Source organism: Polypterus senegalus, chromosome 16, assembly GCF_016835505.1.
Source record: "Polypterus senegalus isolate Bchr_013 chromosome 16, ASM1683550v1, whole genome shotgun sequence".
NCBI classification, from domain to species: Eukaryota; Metazoa; Chordata; class Cladistia; order Polypteriformes; family Polypteridae; genus Polypterus; species Polypterus senegalus.
In genome coordinates, this window is record NC_053169.1 from 90,898,555 (window position 1) to 90,917,476 (window position 18,922).

The 18,922-nt window shown below is 33.3% G+C and overlaps 1 protein-coding gene across 1 annotated transcript in view; it reads right to left on the reverse strand.

Moving 5' to 3' along the window:
• Window positions 1-535: 535 nt before the first annotated feature.
• adss2 (adenylosuccinate synthase 2) overlaps window positions 536-18,922 on the reverse strand; it is a 63,450-nt gene continuing 45,063 nt past the window's right edge. The window contains exons 9-13 of the mRNA XM_039737956.1: window positions 17,424-17,578; window positions 9,265-9,389; window positions 5,352-5,449; window positions 3,912-4,061; window positions 536-2,675 (exon numbers count right to left, since the gene is read on the reverse strand). Of these exons, the coding sequence (XP_039593890.1) occupies window positions 2,623-2,675; window positions 3,912-4,061; window positions 5,352-5,449; window positions 9,265-9,389; window positions 17,424-17,578 (581 nt within the window). The 3' untranslated portion in view covers window positions 536-2,622. The remainder of the gene's footprint in view (window positions 2,676-3,911; window positions 4,062-5,351; window positions 5,450-9,264; window positions 9,390-17,423; window positions 17,579-18,922) is intronic.

An 18,922-nucleotide genomic window follows, 5' to 3' on the forward strand; every position in this document is an offset into this window, starting at 1 on the left:
GACATTAAAATAATATTCCTGTGACAAAATTTGATTATATATAAATATTGTGAAACATACACTATATTAGCAAAAGTGAAGAAAAAAAAAACAAAACATGAACGGAAGAAAAACAAGCTCCCTTGTGATTAAAAAAAAACAGCAATCAAATAAAATAACAATTAACACGACATTGGAATCTTTATCTATCCATCCATTCATCTTATGAACCTTCCTTGCACTTTACAGAGAATGAGAAACCATAGACTTATCTCAGCAGGAATGGGCACAAACCTGACAGTTAACAAGTATGCATTTTAGTGACATCCAAATAAACACATACTTAACATTGGCTATTTACCCAGCAACACAACAAGAACCTGAAAATCCCAGGTAATAACACATATAAAGTATGTAAAAAAAAAAAAAAAAACTTTCATTCTAATTCTGGCAATTCCATCATAATGTTTATGCCATCTCCCACTACTGAATAGCACATCCTACAAGAATCTCAAGCACATACTTTTAGAGGAAAAAAAAATCAGACTCTATAGAAGAATGTTTAAGATATTTTTATTTGCAATTTTCAGTGCTTTCAAAGATTGTATTTTTATTAAAACTCTCACTCTTTACTTAAAATATCTCAACATTTTTCCATAAGTTAGAAAGATGTCCAACTGCTGTACACTGTATAAGGAAAACACATGCATTCCTTCCCCATCACCTCACATACTGTAGGCTTATTAAAAATTTTACACCACCAGCTTATACAGTGCAAGAACTCAGAAAACATTTGCTAAAACAACTGATAAGATTACCGTACAAAAGGAAAACAGAAACACAGTACTCATGACAAGTTCATGTGCAAAACTACACTAAAGCCTGGGGAAGGGGGCAGCTGCATGATATAACGGAATAATTGAAATTGTAAAAATATTTTAACATATAATTTATTAAATTAATTATATTTCTCTTTAAAAGCAAAGAGTCAGATGAACAGTTTTATTTAGCAGCATGAGGGCAAAGTAAAAGTGTGTAAAAGAATAGAATATGTATGGTATGTTCAAAATGAGGAAACTGTTACCAACACTACAATAGGAGTTTATGTACTGGTGCCGAGTGTAATAAAGAAGACGTTCGATTATTACTGAACCACTGTGCCCTTTCCACCTTTTTTGAAACTGCTTACTTAAAAAAATATGGATATGTTGAGCTGAACATTTTTATTCTTGAAAGTATTTAAATCTTTGACATAAAACAAAAACATACAGAACAGCATGCTTTGTTTAAAGCTGATATTGTCACTGAATATAAATCATGCTTTTGTCTTTCCCTGTTTTAGAAATGGAAGTGTACAAATACATTATATGCTACCTTCTGAAGGTGCAATGGATGAAAAAAAACCAATATAAATATTGCTATGATAACAAAATATTTGCATGACTATTCAAGTGTTAAATTAGTACACATATTAAAATTAATGAAACATTATGAATTGAAAATGGCCTAAGATCCTTGAATGAAAATGCTGAGAAAAGTGTTATAAAAATATACATAAATGAACCTTACAGTATAAATCAGAAATAAACTCAGGGATTAAAATTAAGAGTTCATTTTAAGGCATTCTTTATGTTCGCATACAGCCAAACAAAGTAGCTCATCAATTTATTACTAAGGGCAAACCGAAACACAATGTTGTAGTTAAACACCACATATTTTACAAAAAGGAGTCATCTGCTGAAAGTTAATAATGTGTCTCTAATATCTCTCTATTTTTTCAAAATATTTTGTTGCCATATGGCTTGCTGTTTGAAACAAACAGCTGTCACAAATGTCTACTGGAACACAGCGGCCACTTTGGAATAAAGTCTCTGCTGTTTACAACATGAGCATTTTTTGCCTGTATTTGGAATCGTTAAAGGTCAGCAATTATTTATGGCACCATATTTTGAAAATATATGTGCAGCAAAAAGGCAAAATCAGCCACAAGAAGATCAGTTAATCATGTATCTAAAAATAGGTTCAGATTTGTGCATTTATTTTTTGCTTCTAAATGTTTAAGCTCCAGAATATTTTAACTTGCAGTGGAAATCTTATGTAAAGCAAAACAAAAGAAGTGTATTTTAGTAAAGGCTGCAGCACATCCTGTGAAATCTAGCACATTCACTTGAAATATTTGGGGGGATAGAAATCTGAAATCCCCCAAGAAGAAACAGTGGGGGTTCAAAACAAAAATACACCTGCATAAAATATATTTTCAGATTTATGAAGTTTGGCATTTTAACATGTACAATAAAAGCTTTTCTTGAAATCATTACATTAAAAGCAGCACATACCTGTGTCAGAAATCAAAGTACAGAGACACTGGATAGAAGTAGGTAGCATGCATTGACAAAATAAATGGGGGAAGTGGGTTTCAGTAGGTGGGGTAGTTTGATTGGATGCTAGCTTCCTGCATCCCACAAAGCACCAGTATTGCACTATGATGCCATTGCAGAACAACACTAAAAAGCATAACATTCACAGGTGTGTGCATACATGCAAGTGTCATTTCTGTATTCCTGCCCCTCTCCGAGGATTATGAACAGGCAAGGTGATGATGATTTTTTGCATGTGCACGACTTTCCAAAGCTGGTGCCATTCTTAAAACCGTTGAATCATTGACTCACGAGACTTGCCAACTCCAATCCACTTTACTGAAATTTAAAATAAATTCACAATTAGGTATTAAATCTGACAGTCATCAATAAAATACTGAAAAGGTAAAACAAAGAAAATGAAGTAATAAAATGGTGCTAAAACTTTCACTCATTAAAAAGTATCTGAAATTACAAGCTTGCATTATTTGGTCACATCAGCAATTTCAGCATAAAAAACACTGAAACGAGAAATGTTTGAGTAAGTTTTCAAAATTAGTTTTTGATGAGCCAGCAACCAAAAAACAGACTGTCTGTTTAAAGTTGATATTTAAATCATGACATAACAACAACTTTCTTATTATATTTTAATATATAACAAACATCTAATTGTTCCTGCATATAAAATATAGATATCCAAAATATAAACAGCAGGTTTCAGTTATGGGCATTAGGTAGGATGTCCATTCCTTTTCACTTAGTATGTCAGTGTTCTAATTATGGGAAAACACACACACACACAAAGGCCAAGGACATACTTAACACTAGGCGACACGTGCGGTTGTGGATGCTGCTGCTACGCAAGCAGTGCACAGACTATACTTAAGTGCATACTTTTTATACAAGGAGGATTCCACAAGGTGGCTGTGTGAGAAATCATCATGGTGACAAAACAACGTCCAGTTCCGCTGTGTTTTGAGTCAGGACAAGAAAACAGTAACACAGAAGATGGTATGTGGCACTTTTTCAATGTATCACGTCGTTACAATGGGGAATATGTGACACTTGTATTGCAGGTGCAAGAAACGAATGAGGAAAAGCAACAGGATTACTTTTGCATGTCAGCATTTAAGTTTGATAATATGATTCTTCACATCGAACCATTCATCAATAATCGAAGCATGCAGTTCAGTTGCCATCACATGTTGATAACAAACGGTGATGCAGATATCACATACCAAAACCTGAACATAAATGCCGTCCACATTTTTTCTGGTACTGCAATTCGTGCACTCGTCTCTTACATTTTTGATGATGTGCTTAGAGGACGAGGCAAAAGAACGCCGGGAACACGTTGCAGCCATTATGCATGCAGGTAAGCATTCTGAGGGTGAAGTATAACCTGGCCCAAACTGTGCTGTAGCTTACAAGTGACTAGGGAAGAAAACATACTGCAAAACGTAAATCGGTAAATCTAGCCTGCAACAACTATGGGACTTTCATGAACTCGGGTAATTATTTTGCTCTTAGATAGCACCTGTCTATAAAGGATATGGCAAGCTACAAGATATTTACCAGGCACATCAAGGTGTTCTTCTATAAACTGAACATATTTTTGAGCATTTTCTGGCAGCTCCTCAAATGTCCTAGCACTGGACGTATCAGTATTCCATCCAGGAAGCGTAACATACTCCACTTCTACTTTATTTAAGATCTCTTGATTAGCTGTAGAATGAAAATAAAAATTAAATTTGTTACTGAGTTTCTCATATTAATAAGGAATTGTTCTGCAAAGGCAAACAATTTAAGAAATACAATACATATAAATAATATATGCTAAATAAAAACAGAAATAGGATGGTATAAATATACAACTTTAAAAAATTAAATCAATATAGCCTAATAAACCATCCTAAAATAATAAGATGGACTTGTTTTTGATATTTAACAGCATTAAAATAACATATTTGTTCTAGTTTGATGCTGTGTCTCTGTTATAATTCACAGGAACAGTGAAGTAGCAAATATTAAACAAATGATTTATTCACAAAACCATGATCGTTTAGGAAATTTCCCCTCACTTCACATCTCCTTAATAATCTTGAAATGTCTTTAAAATTTAAAGGATTTGCTTTTTGCTTTGTAACTCTGAAAGTAAAATGGGACTACCTTTACTCAAACACTAGCCAGAATAATCTGCTACATATTTTCATTTAAACGGTCATCAGCACTACTCCAGTTTGCCGGCTATTCTACTATAATAATATTATTATTATTGTTATTATTATTAATAAAAAATTAAGTGGAAGAGGCCCTGAACTTAAACAATGCTCAAATGTCAATGAATTTACACAATCCTAGTGTGACCGCGTAACTGATTTTTATCTGAAAATGTTTGCAAATTACATTTTTTGTATCAATCTTTCTTCCTTGAAACACTCCAAAAACCAAAACTTGAATTAAACATGAACAGGGCATTTTGTATCAGATTCTCTGCCATTGTGCTAATGTTATTGGAGTTTAATAGTGATGCAAAATGTGAAAGAAATACATTGTTATGCATAGATATCACTAAAATGGTTTCTAGATTGCAAATAGAAATGTAAAGACGCATTTGCACACACACATATCTGGTTATAGATAATATTGTTTAACATTAGGGTGGCACAACAGCATAGTGGCTAGCACAGCCACTTCGTAAATCATCATCCTGATTTGAATCCCACTCAAGATACACTGGTTAATGAAACAGAAACAAAACAGAAGTAAATACTTTATTGCCCATCCTAGAACATTGTATATGTTACCTTATTTATACTTCTAACAACAAAAATCATTATACAGTAGATTTCAAATTGTATCCCACACATTCTACCATTTTCCACAAAGGAGTTTATAAGAGTGATGCTAAATTAAAAATGCAGTGTGTAAACTGCTATACTGATCTGATAAGTTTCTCAATGCTTTATTCTAATCATTAAAAAGTGGTAAATGAACATTAATAAATGACAATACCTGGAAAATAAGGTATTAATTCATTGTTCAGTCTGTAGGCAACTCCAACCTTTATTTCCTGAAATACATCCAGAATGTCCAGCTTTGTTAAAGCTAAGCTGCAGAGAAATAAATGTTAATTGTTACTGGTATCTTAACACACTACTCTATCCAAAATTAAAATTTCCCATTACTTCTGCACCCAGTTTCTAAACTTGTACAAATGTAGGCATGAGTTTCAATTTTAATATGTATGGCACAACCTTTGCTCAAAAAAAACTAAAAAACTTTAATCTGAATAAATGTAACAAAACATTTAAGTGTTAGTTACACCTGGAGTAATTTTACTTAAGTTATATGTGCCAGGTTATACTGTAATAGTAATAGAAACTGATCTTTGTAATTGGTATACACCAATAAAGGGGAACCATGCATCAAGCTTATTATACAAATGCTGGGAGGCAAAGAAATCTAGCTTACAGGGTACAAAAAGAAGGAAGTTATACTGCCAGCTACCTCACAGTGAGTAAAGGAGTATAAAAAAAAAAAGACATGGGACACACTGGAAAACCAGTTCACTAAGATGGAACATGGTTTCCAATCTGCCATCTACAGTATCCGAACAGACCATCTGTTGCTTAGATCTTTAACTTTTATTAAAACAAAAATTAAAACTTCACCATATAATACTTTACAGAGAGAGAGAGAGAGAGAGTTATTTACAGCCATGATTGGCTGTTTAGAGGAGCAAGGCTATTTGTGATAACAGATGAATTTAATAAAGTGGCCACCAAGTGTGAATTTGCATGAGCTTAACTAATATAACTGACGTCTGTTATGCTGTTAGTTCGTTATGAAATATGTTTATGTATTGAAATGTTGTCAAAGTTTTATACTTTACTGTGCTATGAATATACTGTAGTTGTAAACATTCAACTTTTATATCCTTGACTTGCAGAAATAAACTCTTAATGCTGCTTTTTCCTTTCAATTCTTAGAATGTTTCACAAATAACTTTGTGTATAGTGTGATATATGCCAAAATTAGTTAAGGCCTTCACTGCTTTATTACACACTGTACCCTATAAAGTTAGGAAACAACAGACATAGTAGGCTCCTACATTGGACTGCTGTTACCAATACAAGAACACTAAGGAAAGTTTAACAGATGAGGTACTGTATCTTTAAGAAGTAGGATAAAAAAAGAAACAATTCTTTCTGGTGAACTCTGAATAATGTAAATAAATGCTACTAAATGATTTTCTACTTTATTTCTTCACCTATCCATTCCCAGAACCAAGTTAAACAATTTCTATTTCAATAAAGAAATAACGGGAAACAAAAACATTTCTAGTTTACCTTTCTTCTTAAAAATAATCTCCTGAAGACAAACTAAGTCTGACAAAATTATGTTTAATGTACGGAGAGAGGGTTAGGTAAAAAGGTAATCAATAATGCTCAAACCATGAATTACTCGGAAGTATTATTATTAGATAACAAGTACAAATGTAAGAGAGGACTCACTCATAATGATTAGGTATTAATGACATCTTGAGACAGATTTACACTTATGAAAAGGAAATCTGTTTTTAGTAGCCAGAATACTTGAAAATATTTCTTTAATACACAAACAACAAACAGCATGAGCAGACAGTTTACAGAGCACAATGAACAGAATATGATGGCCATCGTCTTTTATCGTTTAACAGTTAGTCATTGGTTTATAAGGTAAAATACAAATCTATTCTGTGAAATGTGTTAAAGTAAAATTAACATTTACTGATCAAAAGAAAATCTCTTATGCTGAAATTATGTTTCCAGCAAACAGTTAGAAGTACAGGAGAAGGGAGGAACAGTACATACTAAAGATGAAACATTTGTCTATGTTTAAATCTGTCTAAAAGTAAAAACTAAAATAACCTTATTATATACATCTCTTACAAAATATTATTCCTCAGACGAATTTCATCCAAGTTTTAAACAAATTTAGGACAAAAACTGATTTCTTAAATTGTTAAAGTGACAGCTTTCTAATTTATAGCATTCCAATTAATAACTAACCTATGCCAACAAAACATTTTATTGTATTGATCCTCTTTAACGTGAAACTTGGCATTTTGGCACAATATATTTTTTTTACTTGGAAAATATGAGAAAGATGCTGGTGACTTTTTAATGCAGTTTTGAAGAAAAAGGAAGCCTTGTGAGTGAAGCTATTGGATTTAGTTTCAAAAATAAATTGGTATGTGATCGAGTCACATTGCATTTCAACATCCTGGTCATGAAAGTCAAAATGTTAATTGTTTTAATATTAAAATTCTGAATTGATATCAGGCTACTGGTTTTTATCAAACTCATATTACAAAGGTAGTCTGAAGTTGACAGCAACTCCAAATGAGTAACTATAGGTATTGAACAAGAATGATAAACATTTTTAAAATGTTTGCTTTTAGAATTTTTTAAAAAATTAAAATACAGCAATTCTAGAAAAATTCAAAGATGAAAGTTTAAATAAAGTAACAGAAATAATTACTCACTTATTTAATACTTCACTCAATGCACTAAAAACAGTATTTTGTACTATGCTACTTACATGCATCTGTGTTGTAATGATTTTTGTGCTGCATCTAATATTAATTATGTTCAACTCATTTGAGCTTAATTTGCTCCATTGGTATTTTATTCAAATTGTTAAAAAATGTGTTAGTTTGTGAAATAGTACATTTGTAGGGAACAGACACTGTCATTTGAGCTTTTTACACTTTAAAGTATTTTAATGAAACTGTAGAACAGCATTATCAAGATACTCTAATCAATTATTTATCCGTTTCAGTGCCGGTGACTATTTAGTGAACTGAATGTTTGCCAGAATCATTTGTTGATTCAATCAGTCTCAGCCCGATGGTGTATATTTCACTATATATATACCTATATGCATACTGTATATCCTTATCTCTTTGCAGACACATACAGAAACCCACAGAAATATTTTCACCTTTTTAAAAAGACTGTACTGGTCGCACTGATAAACTGATAATAAAGTATCTATCTATCTATAATTTGCATACAATTTACTAATTGTATATCCTCTTCTGTTTACTGTAAAAGGTGACTAAATGAAGTTGGTGTCCACTAAGGCATCCAGCCATATTTCAGTCCCAATACACCCAAGATCTGGTGGGCAACTGGCCAACCTGGGTAAACCACAAAATGGCTATTAAAAATAGAGACTCTCAGTGCATTCTTCTGTCAGCTATAAAACAAAACATTTTACAGCTAACAAATGCACCCATTGGGAGTGTCTGTAGGAATAAAACAATTTATACATTTATTATTAATGAAAAAAGAGCAAACCATTTCAAAGCTACAAATTAACCTATTAGACTGCAACCAGTATATCAAAAACCTGGCAGGCACTGTTCGTTCAAATAATGAAAGCAAAGGTTCTCCAGCAGAATGAAGACACATCACTCAAAATTAAAGAATGCAGTACTCATTACATAAATTAAATTATAAAATGTTCATAGATGTGCAACACTAAAATCAAATCATACTTCAATTTATTGCAACATTAATATAAAACTTAGTACCTTGTTGTCTTACATAACATTCTAAAAACTACTTAATTCAGTTACTGTAGAACTGAAATAATCATTATTGGTGGTTTCAAAGATGTGTGGCTACTAGTCATGGCTTCATTTTTATAACTGTCATGTACCGTTTATTTTCATAATGAAACACCTGCAGTGTTTATGATTTTTTTTTTTTTGTTTTAAAAAAAGGTTCTTTCACATTTTTATTATAGCAACCCAGATTAGTATTTTCTTTCCCTTATGTGCATTACATAATTCTCAATCAGCTATAAATGTGATCTGTAAATCTAGAACAGAAAACATGAAAAGGTCCTTTAAAAGTTGTATGTATTTTTTACTTACGCAGTAAATCCATTAATCATGTGGGCATACTTCAATAAAACAAGGTCCAGCCAGCCACATCTTCTCTTCCGTCCTGTGGTCACCCCAACTTCTTTGCCTCGGCTTTGCAGTATATCACCAATCTCCTACCAACATAATAAATACATAAATCAAAATAAAATAGTAAAATTTAATATACATGGCTGTTTATTAACTGCTACTCAAGAAATGAAGATTAACAAAAACACCCAGAAGTAAAACTATAGGAAAATAAGATCAAATATAATTAATCTTCTGAGTGTTGCATTTTATTACAAAATAACATGTAAAAAGCATTGCATTTTTTGGTATCAAAAATTAAATTTTTATTAAATACCAAAAGTATAATAATAATAATAATAATAATGATAATGATGATGATGATGAATAAAAATAATAATATGAAATCAACAATAATAATACTACTACTGATGATGCCAAAATAGTATATAATCTCAAAAGGAGTCCTTTGTGTGGTAAATCTTAAAGCATGGTGAAAGACTTAATCCAACATCACAGTCAGGACTATAATAGCATGTTTCTTTTTGGATTTTCTTTCCAGATTTATCAGTTTTTGAACAGCACACTGCACACATACAAGTTATATATATATATATATTTTTTTTTTTACTTTTGGTGGTATATAATCAATAACATGTCTACCAATATGACACTCAGGATTGATCCGTGATGTGCTGCATCGACCGTGTCTCTTTAACGGTAGTGCGGACGGTGGATGTGTGGCAAGGATTTGTTCTACAAGCAGACGTAAAGTTTGCATGAGATACAGTTTTGTCAGCTTTTTGTTTGTATAACACGAATGCACTCCAAATGTACTGTTCCACCAGATTACGAAATATCTTTTTGTAGTATTTCTTTTGTTGCCGCCGCATAACGGGATAGAAAGTAAATTCTTGATCCACATGATTTACGCCACCCATCATGCTATTGTAGTTGACTGCAGCACAAGGCTTCGTAACCTGCTTGTTGCCTTTTGCCTACACAGTGACTGTAGCTGCATTATGTACCGTGTTAAGAAGACAAACATCTTTCTTGTCCTTCCATTTCAGTGCAAGCATTTTACCATTTTGCCAAGCTACTAGAGCACCTCACTGTAATTTAGCTCTGCCCAAGTTTTCAGGTATGTCTCAACGGTTAAGATGCATTGTTCCATATGCACCAGTCTTTCTTTGCAGCAAGATGTCAAATAGCTCTGGCAAAGTATAAAAATTGACGATGGTTACACAGTAACCTTGACCCAGCACAGCATCTATCAAAGTCGGCAGCAAAGACAGCAATGGCGTACTAATAAAGCTTTATGCCAAATCTTGCACTTTTTGACACAATGTACTGTATCCATGACAGTCTGCCCTTATTAGCCCTGAGACTTTCATCGATGCTGAAATCACTGTCCGGAATGTAAACGCTCCAAAATTTTACTACAATCGCCTGGTATATCTCCCAAATTTTCATCATTTTTGGTGCTGGATAGGTATTCTCATCAAAGTCTTCATTGTTGGTAAAGTGAAGATATTTCATAATTAGTGAAAACCTACACTCAGACATAATTTTTTCAAAGAATGGCAGCACTGACAGCACTTTTACAGCTTGAGTGATTATCAGTTCTAACACAACAAACACGCATCTGTAGAGTTGCCTGATTGACACTTGGGACTAACGCTTTTAAGCACGGTTTTCACAGCTCAGCTCTAATGCTAAGGAGGCTACATAAAATGACTAAATGGTCTCAACTGATCCGTCTTAAATTTATATTTATCTTACAACAAAGCTATTAAAAATTATTTCTAATTGAGGGAATTTAACAATAATGCTTTAAAGAAAGCCCATCAGGTGAGCAGCAATGGCTGCCGATATACATAAACAATTTGACAGAAAAAACAATTTCTTGTTTTGAACTGAACTCTTTGCCTAATTAAAAATACTGTATATACTCGTGGATAAGTCGGTAGTCGATTTTACAGTATAATTTCTGGTGTTTTATAATGTTGGTTGTATAAGTTGAATGTGGAAAACTCACGCTATTGGTACAAGGGATTATGATATGCTAACACCCACCTGAGACAGTAACCATGGAGCACACAGCCATTTTTTTCAATGTGGGTGCAGCAATGCGCTGTATCAGCACATGCTCCTAACCTCTCTCTCTCTCTCTATTGTGTCTACGTGACCACACGGTAATACCTGAACTATTCCGAAGCAACGTTTGGTCTGATTTGTGTTTTTTGTATCTTATATCCTCATACACCTTTATCGTAAGAGCATCCCTTATCTACGATGGAGCGCTCGATCAGAAGAAAATATGAAGTTGCATTGAAGTAGCGAAAGAAATTGGTAAATGTGCTGCTTCATCAAAATTTGATGCATCTGAGAAACTAATGTGAGATTAGAGGAGGCAAGATGATGTTAAAAAATAAATGAATTAAGTGTTGCATTTCTGAACGGGCATATAAGTCAGGATCTGATTTTATGATGGATTTTTCGAGTTTCAAGACCCGACTTATACATGAGCATATACAGTATTCAGTATTTTCTATGTGGTACTTTTGTGTGAAAGTAATGTTAATCCACAATTTGATATTTTCACAACACGTGCAAGTTTATTTCAATATCCTTTTGTACTCATATGTTCATTTGTCAACTATTCAACTCATTTAATACACACTTTCACTAAAATTTATTTTAAACGATACCAATTTCCTAAACTGCTTCTCTATAAGCCAATGTGATGTGTATCTGTTTGTTATTCAAAACTAATTCCTCTTTAAGAAAAATACAGATGAACATAAAATTTAGTGAACAAATAAATCATATGTGGGATCTGTGACAAAATAACACACTAATTGGTATGTTTTAAATCAACTTGAATAGTGTTAAATTGGTATTGCAAAAAATAAAAAGGTACAATGTAAAATGTACTTTCCAATAAGATGTATGCATTTCAACAATAAGAGTATAATATAAATCCTAGTATAGTTTGAAAGCTATTGAATATGCAGCTCAAAAGTTGTAGTGTAATTCTCTTTCATAAAAACATACCACTTCTTAATACTCTACTAAATGCAGAAGGTCTTAATATATCAGTAAAGGGTTAAACAGTTGCCGTTCTTAGCTTGAGCTAAAGTTTCCTTGCTAGCATTCAAGGAGCAGAGCAGATCCAATTAAAGCATTTCACAGTTAAACAAGCAAAATAAACCATGTGCATAAAACTAAGACCATATTTTACTTAAAAGTTAAAGGAGTTGTTCCAGGAACATGTACTGTATTTTACATAGCATAACTCTATAAAAAAAATTACAAGTCAAAACATTTACATAGACAACTTCAAACCAAATAGAAAGCCTGAATAAAATTGTTTTTTCGTTTCATAAAAACATAAAAATAAACAAACATAAAAGTAACAAAATCTTTAAAACGGTTAAATTGTTAAATATGAAAAGAAAAATGCATAGAAAATACATTAATGACAGTTTTGAATTAATATTTTGTCTATGGGGAAAATGCCTTTCTTAAATGTACATAATGTTCATTTTTACATTTCCAGGTAACACGATTTTGCTTATAAAGAACACATTAATTATGTTAGCAGTCCTTTGCATTAGGTAGATGTGAAACATGTACATGACATTCTACCAGTGAAATGTAATCTTCAATGACAACTGCTAGTGGCAATCTGCCTGCAGTAATGCACTTGTGTCAGTCTGTAACATAATCTGTTTATGTACAGACTTTGTGGCCAGTCCCATTTCCAGTCAGATTCACACATCACCAGTGGCAAAATAGCTTTTATCAAAAAGGTGCTTGCCTGTGGAAATACAGCATGTTGGAAAAAAATGCAAAAATTTAAGGACATTCTCCATATGTGAAAACAGAAGCCTAATTCAAATGTAACAAACCTAACTTTATCACAGTGAAACCAAATACATTTAAATTCAGATAGCTACATTGCAAAAAAAAAAAAAAAACTAAAATATTAAACACAACAACAAATTCAAGTTCAAATGACCTATACAAAATAGCGTAAGATGAATAACAATGCAGAAACTAAACAGAAAATGGATTACATTTTTTAACCTGCAAATGTATCAAATATTTTTTTCCATTTGCACAGTGTCCTGAGGCTAGAGATATGTGCCAGTTGCCAGTCTGAATCCTGTAAATGGCAGAAGTGACTCTACTCAGTGCTCTACTATTAATACTATCATTTTCAGCTGCTATCAAGAGTACCACCTACTCCCACATACTACGAACTTTTGCAGCCTTGTAGCAGAATGGGCATCAAAGAATGCAGCAGCACAAGGCATTAGACCAAAAGTCTTTCAACTGTAGGGGGTATAAACTTCTCACTGGAAACTGCTGTTCTCAATGTAAAGATGTATTTAAAAAAAAAGGATAATGTAATATGTCTTCAGTGGTGAAAACGTACTATTATTTTTATTTTAAATCAGATTTTATGATACATTAAAAGAAGTAAAAAAATAAAATAAAATAAAAATCATGTTTTACTTTAAGATGTTCATACCTTTACACATAAATATTTTAGGGTATTTTTTTTGCTTTTAATTAAACCCTTCAATTAGAATAGTAATCTAACTGCATTTCTCATGCTTGTCTACATATAGTATGTTTTTCTTTTATACAAAAATATTCTTAAATCAAGGCTTAGCATTTGAAACAAAAAGCTAGTTGTATTCTGCAAACTATGCACGTTTAAACACTGATCATGTCTCTGTCAAGAATTCATCTCTCTTTTGTACTACTTGCAGACCTTGTGTGAAGACTACAATTAATTCTGACTGGGCAGGAGCCAGGTGAAATACAAAACAAAAATCTGATTCCTAAGATGGTTATGAATACTCAAAAGCCCTGTCTAGGTGCAATACAGCTGGATAAGTGGGTTGTCTTTATGAGACTTTCAAAGGAAAATTAACAATTGTTTCTAAAATCTGCATCTATCTGCAGTTCAGTATACAAGGCCCTTTTGGAGATGAGTATTATGCTCCCAAGGGTGCCACATATGTACCCTAGAGTCCTACTTTGAGACTTTAATGCACAAGAGGGCTAAAAAATGGAGGGATATAACCATGTGGCAAACATGCCATGTTTTACTACACAGGGAAATGCAAATTACAAAGGCATGCAGCTTATAATTTCAGACCTGTATAATAAAAGCTCTAAAATTGTATCAGTAAATTAATATATGTATTTGCTCATTGTTTTAAGCCATGTTAAATACCTTTGTAAATATAATTTGGATCAAAGTACCAACATCATATTTTATGCAGTTACTAATTAAAACAGGCTCTTTCCAGTGGGTGCCACAATTCTTTTAAAAAAAAGACATGGGCAATAATATGCAACATATAACATACATGGGCAATATGTATCTGAATTTTACATGTGAAACATTTTTCCATTTTAATGCTTCATAAATCAAAATGTTTTGGTAGGTTTAGCAATTGCTGGTACTGTGATCCCCATCTGCAGGTATTTACAGAACTTACTTAGGGAATATTGGTGTATGGACACCTTGGTTGATAATCTACACAATCGTATTCTGCAGCTCTTCAGGGCATTACCTCCTCTGTATGCTCCAAGGAAGTACTGTGGCAGTTAGAAATTCTTCTCCTGTTACCAAGATATACTATATACTTAATCAACTCCCCATTCACCATATTTAGCTCTAGGTGAGAACACTTGTGATTGGAACACCTCTCTTCCCAACTGTTGGTGTCTCATGTCTCACCTTTCGACACCGAATGGTCATTTGAATACATTCAGTTTCGGCATGATTAATGTGCGGTCTTGAATCAAAATGCAATACACATTCTGAGTAGTCACTTAGTGAAATGCAATATGTTTACCTTGCCAGTTATAACACGCAATCAATGGGTATAATTGGCAAAGCAATATACGTTTGGACTGCATATTAAACTGACACAAAAACTGCATACCATATTGAAAAGCAATCAATCATTTAGTTGATATTTTTTTTTGTTAATTATGACAATAAAATGCGCCAACTGCAAAAGCACTGCAATGTAGTTAAAATGTTGAAATGCATTTAATTTTGGCACAAACAATCTTCCATATTTTTTAAGCCTCTGAATCTCATAAACTAATGGAGATACAAGCCTAAAATCTGGCATGCTATGTTTTGGATATCACATCATTTCCATAAAGTATAAAGCAAATTGGAGATTGTTATACAGGAGGCCTCCATTGATTTCATGTGGATTGACCCTTTAGGGTAAATAGACCTCATCAATATTGCTTTCCTCTATTCTAATACTGGGGGCTATGAACACAATTATTTTATTAGCTAGGTTAATCAGGGGCAAGGGGAAGAGACAGAGAACTCCAAATAGAGAAGTTACAGTGACATTCTACCTTGGTAAAAGTCTGAACTAGTAGTTCCAGATGCAAGTGCATTGCAGCTGTGAACTGTATATGCCTGAACACTGGTAAGTGCAAGAATAGGCAAATGAGAGTAGCAATAGAGGTTTGACATATAACTGTGGGTCTATGGGAAAAGAGATCTGTAAAAGGAATTTATGGTTTAAGGTTGCTCCAAACCCTTTTCCCCAAGAATAAAATCTCCAATCAGAAAACTGAAGCACACAAGTAATAACTGCCTTAATACATGCCTTAAATCATAATTAGGTTCACATATTAGGCACTAAAGAAGATGAGCACTGAAGAGATTACAAGGTAAAGTGGAAAAGTTAATAATCATGAAAGATATACAGTACATTTCTTAAAGTATTGTAATAATAAAACACTGTGGCTGCATAATTTGCAAAATCTACAGTAGGAAAGTACTAAGCATTCTGTGAGCATTTTATCATGCAACTCTTGAAACTCAGAGGACTGCAGCCAACCAACCATTGTCCAATGTAATATTAATAAATGCAGTTTTGAGCTTCTACACAGGGGGACCACTAAACCCCACCACTTGTCCTCGGTCAACAACAATGTGTTTCTCATACTTCAACATATCCAAAGTTTAAAAAAAAAAAGGTTGAAAACCATTAATGCAGGAGAGTGAAAAGTGTAATGCAAGACAATCTCCAGTATAGAACAAAAGAAGAAATACTGTTTTTTTAATTGCTCAACAGACATAAAACATTAAGCAAGGGCCATTCAAAAAGTTAAATATATCTTAAAAGATGAGAAAATAAACATTCCATCAATTAGATTTTGGTTAGGAAACTGACACAGCTTTAATGATTAGATATGACACTGCTTTAATGATTACACATGGTATGTTTCTTTACACTACAATTTTATCATTTTATGTCTACAAATGCTGCACAACTATCATGCATGTTTGATGGAATGTTGTTTTTTTGATTTAAACACCAGTAGAACAAGATACCTGCATATATAGACATTTAATTAAAGATAAGCATGTTTGGGCCCCGGCCAGTACTTGGATGAGAAACCATGTAGGAAAAGCTTGGGTTCAGCTGGAAGAGGTGTTAGTGAGGCCAGCAGCGGGCACTTATCTGTGGTCTGTATGTGGATCACAATGTCCCACTGAAGAAAAGGGCACTGTGCTGTAAATATGGCGCTGTCCTTCAGATAAGATGTAAAACCGAGCTCCTGACTCTCTATAGTTATTAAAGATCCCAGGGCATCTTTCAAAAAGAGTAGGGTTTATCCAGATGTCCTGGCTACACTGCCGTCCATGGCCTAGACATTCTGGCCCCCTAATCATGTCCTGTCTCTAATTGTCTCTCTCTCACCACCTAATTGCTAATGTGTGGTGTGCACAGTGGCGCAATAATGGGTGCTTTTGCATCATCCAGGTGGGTGTTACACATTGGTGGTGGTTGAAATCAGTCCCCTTTGTCTAAGTGCTTTGAATAGTTAGAAAAGCACTATTATTATTATTATTAAGTAGTATGTATATATGGCATACACATTCTTTTAATTATAATATTTTTGAACAGAAAAAGAAATGCATATTAAAGCAACAGTTTTCAAAGTTTGAGTTGCCTTCTGCAATTTATGTGTAGAGAATTATGATTCTTTCAATATGTGAGCTAAACTGTATTCAAATTTAACATGATTAAGTCAAAATCATTTTAAAAGTATTCAGACTCATTGTTGCTGCTTACATTCTTCTGTTCAGAAGGGAAGGCACCAATTCCAACTCGTGTGGTGTATGCCTTGACTACTCCATATACCTCTCCAACATTCTGAGGAGGCATTCCCAAACCGGTACAAACACCCCCAACTGTGCAGTTTGAAGAAGTCACAAATGGGTATGTTCCTGGAGGGGAAAACGGAAAAACAGCTTAGTTAAAGAAAAAGCCTGGTTTTGGATTACTCAACATGTACAATTGTTAATGTCAGTAAACTTTCTGCCAGCTTCCAAAAAAATACTGGCTTTAAAAAGCACAAATTACTTTTAATCAGCTGGAATGCGTGCATAAATTAGACTGCCTAAAGGCATTTGATGCTGACTTAAGTCATTCCGTGAATTTTTACAGACATAAAAAAACAGCTCTAGGTCAACCCTGCCATAAAGATCCAAAGTTTTTACTACAGAATACAGCTGTATAATTTCAGTGAAAGGCCCTGCATGCTCTAAAGCCTTTACAATCATAAACAAATCCCTCTGAAATTTTGTTCATGCTTTGGCTGGCAAGCTCGATTTGTGGAACTCAACCCGCAATGGCAGCAAAAATCATACAACTGGACACCTAAAAATGAAAAACTACTTTAGTGACTATAATTAACCAACAATTTATATACTACCAGACAACTAGCTTGTGGACTATTATATATAATGCATAATAAACACAAAGGGACATAAATCGTGGCTCTGAGGATAATTGTCTATCCTCTTATGCACCACATACGGTAACTCCTTTGAATTATCTTGTTTGATGCCCTTATAAAATAATACAGCCTACCACTTTGTCTTCTATTTAGCTCAAACAAACTGGATTTACGGTTTGTTAGTTAAATTAACGCACATTTTCTGGCCTCAATAGTCTGTACAATAGTAGGCAGGAAAACAGAGAAACACCTTACGATCTTGACTGATCTGTGGAACTGGAACTAATGTAAGATTAACCAGTGTAACCACTTAATTAGAGAAAAACATCAAGTCATAGAAAGTTAACAAGCACTTCTGATTACTTAATTAGAAGTGCAATCTTTTATAGATAAATCGAACTTAAGCCAGATGTTTTATATATAAATATAAAAAAATATATAAATTAGAGAGACATTGCTCAACAACGTTCTTGAAAAATTAGGAAACAACTTGTTCACAACCTACAGTACCCTAGCTGTAATCTATGAGATGATGAATTCATATGTGGAAGGTATACTGAATTCTCAGTAAGATTTAAGAAATTGCGGGGTAAAGTACAACAAAAATCTGAGGAAATTATTGAAAAACTACCATACATCACTTTTAGTATCACTCAGATGAAGGTTGTATTTTTAATCAGCACCCATTTAAGACTGCAACATTGAACAGGTCTTCAAGAAACAGGTAACAAGAATCTTGCCTTTTTTTAGGGAGGCCATGTACGTGGGGCACTGCATTCTATAATTTGGAAGTCCTATACTTTACGTTAACATTATTAAAATAATGATTGCT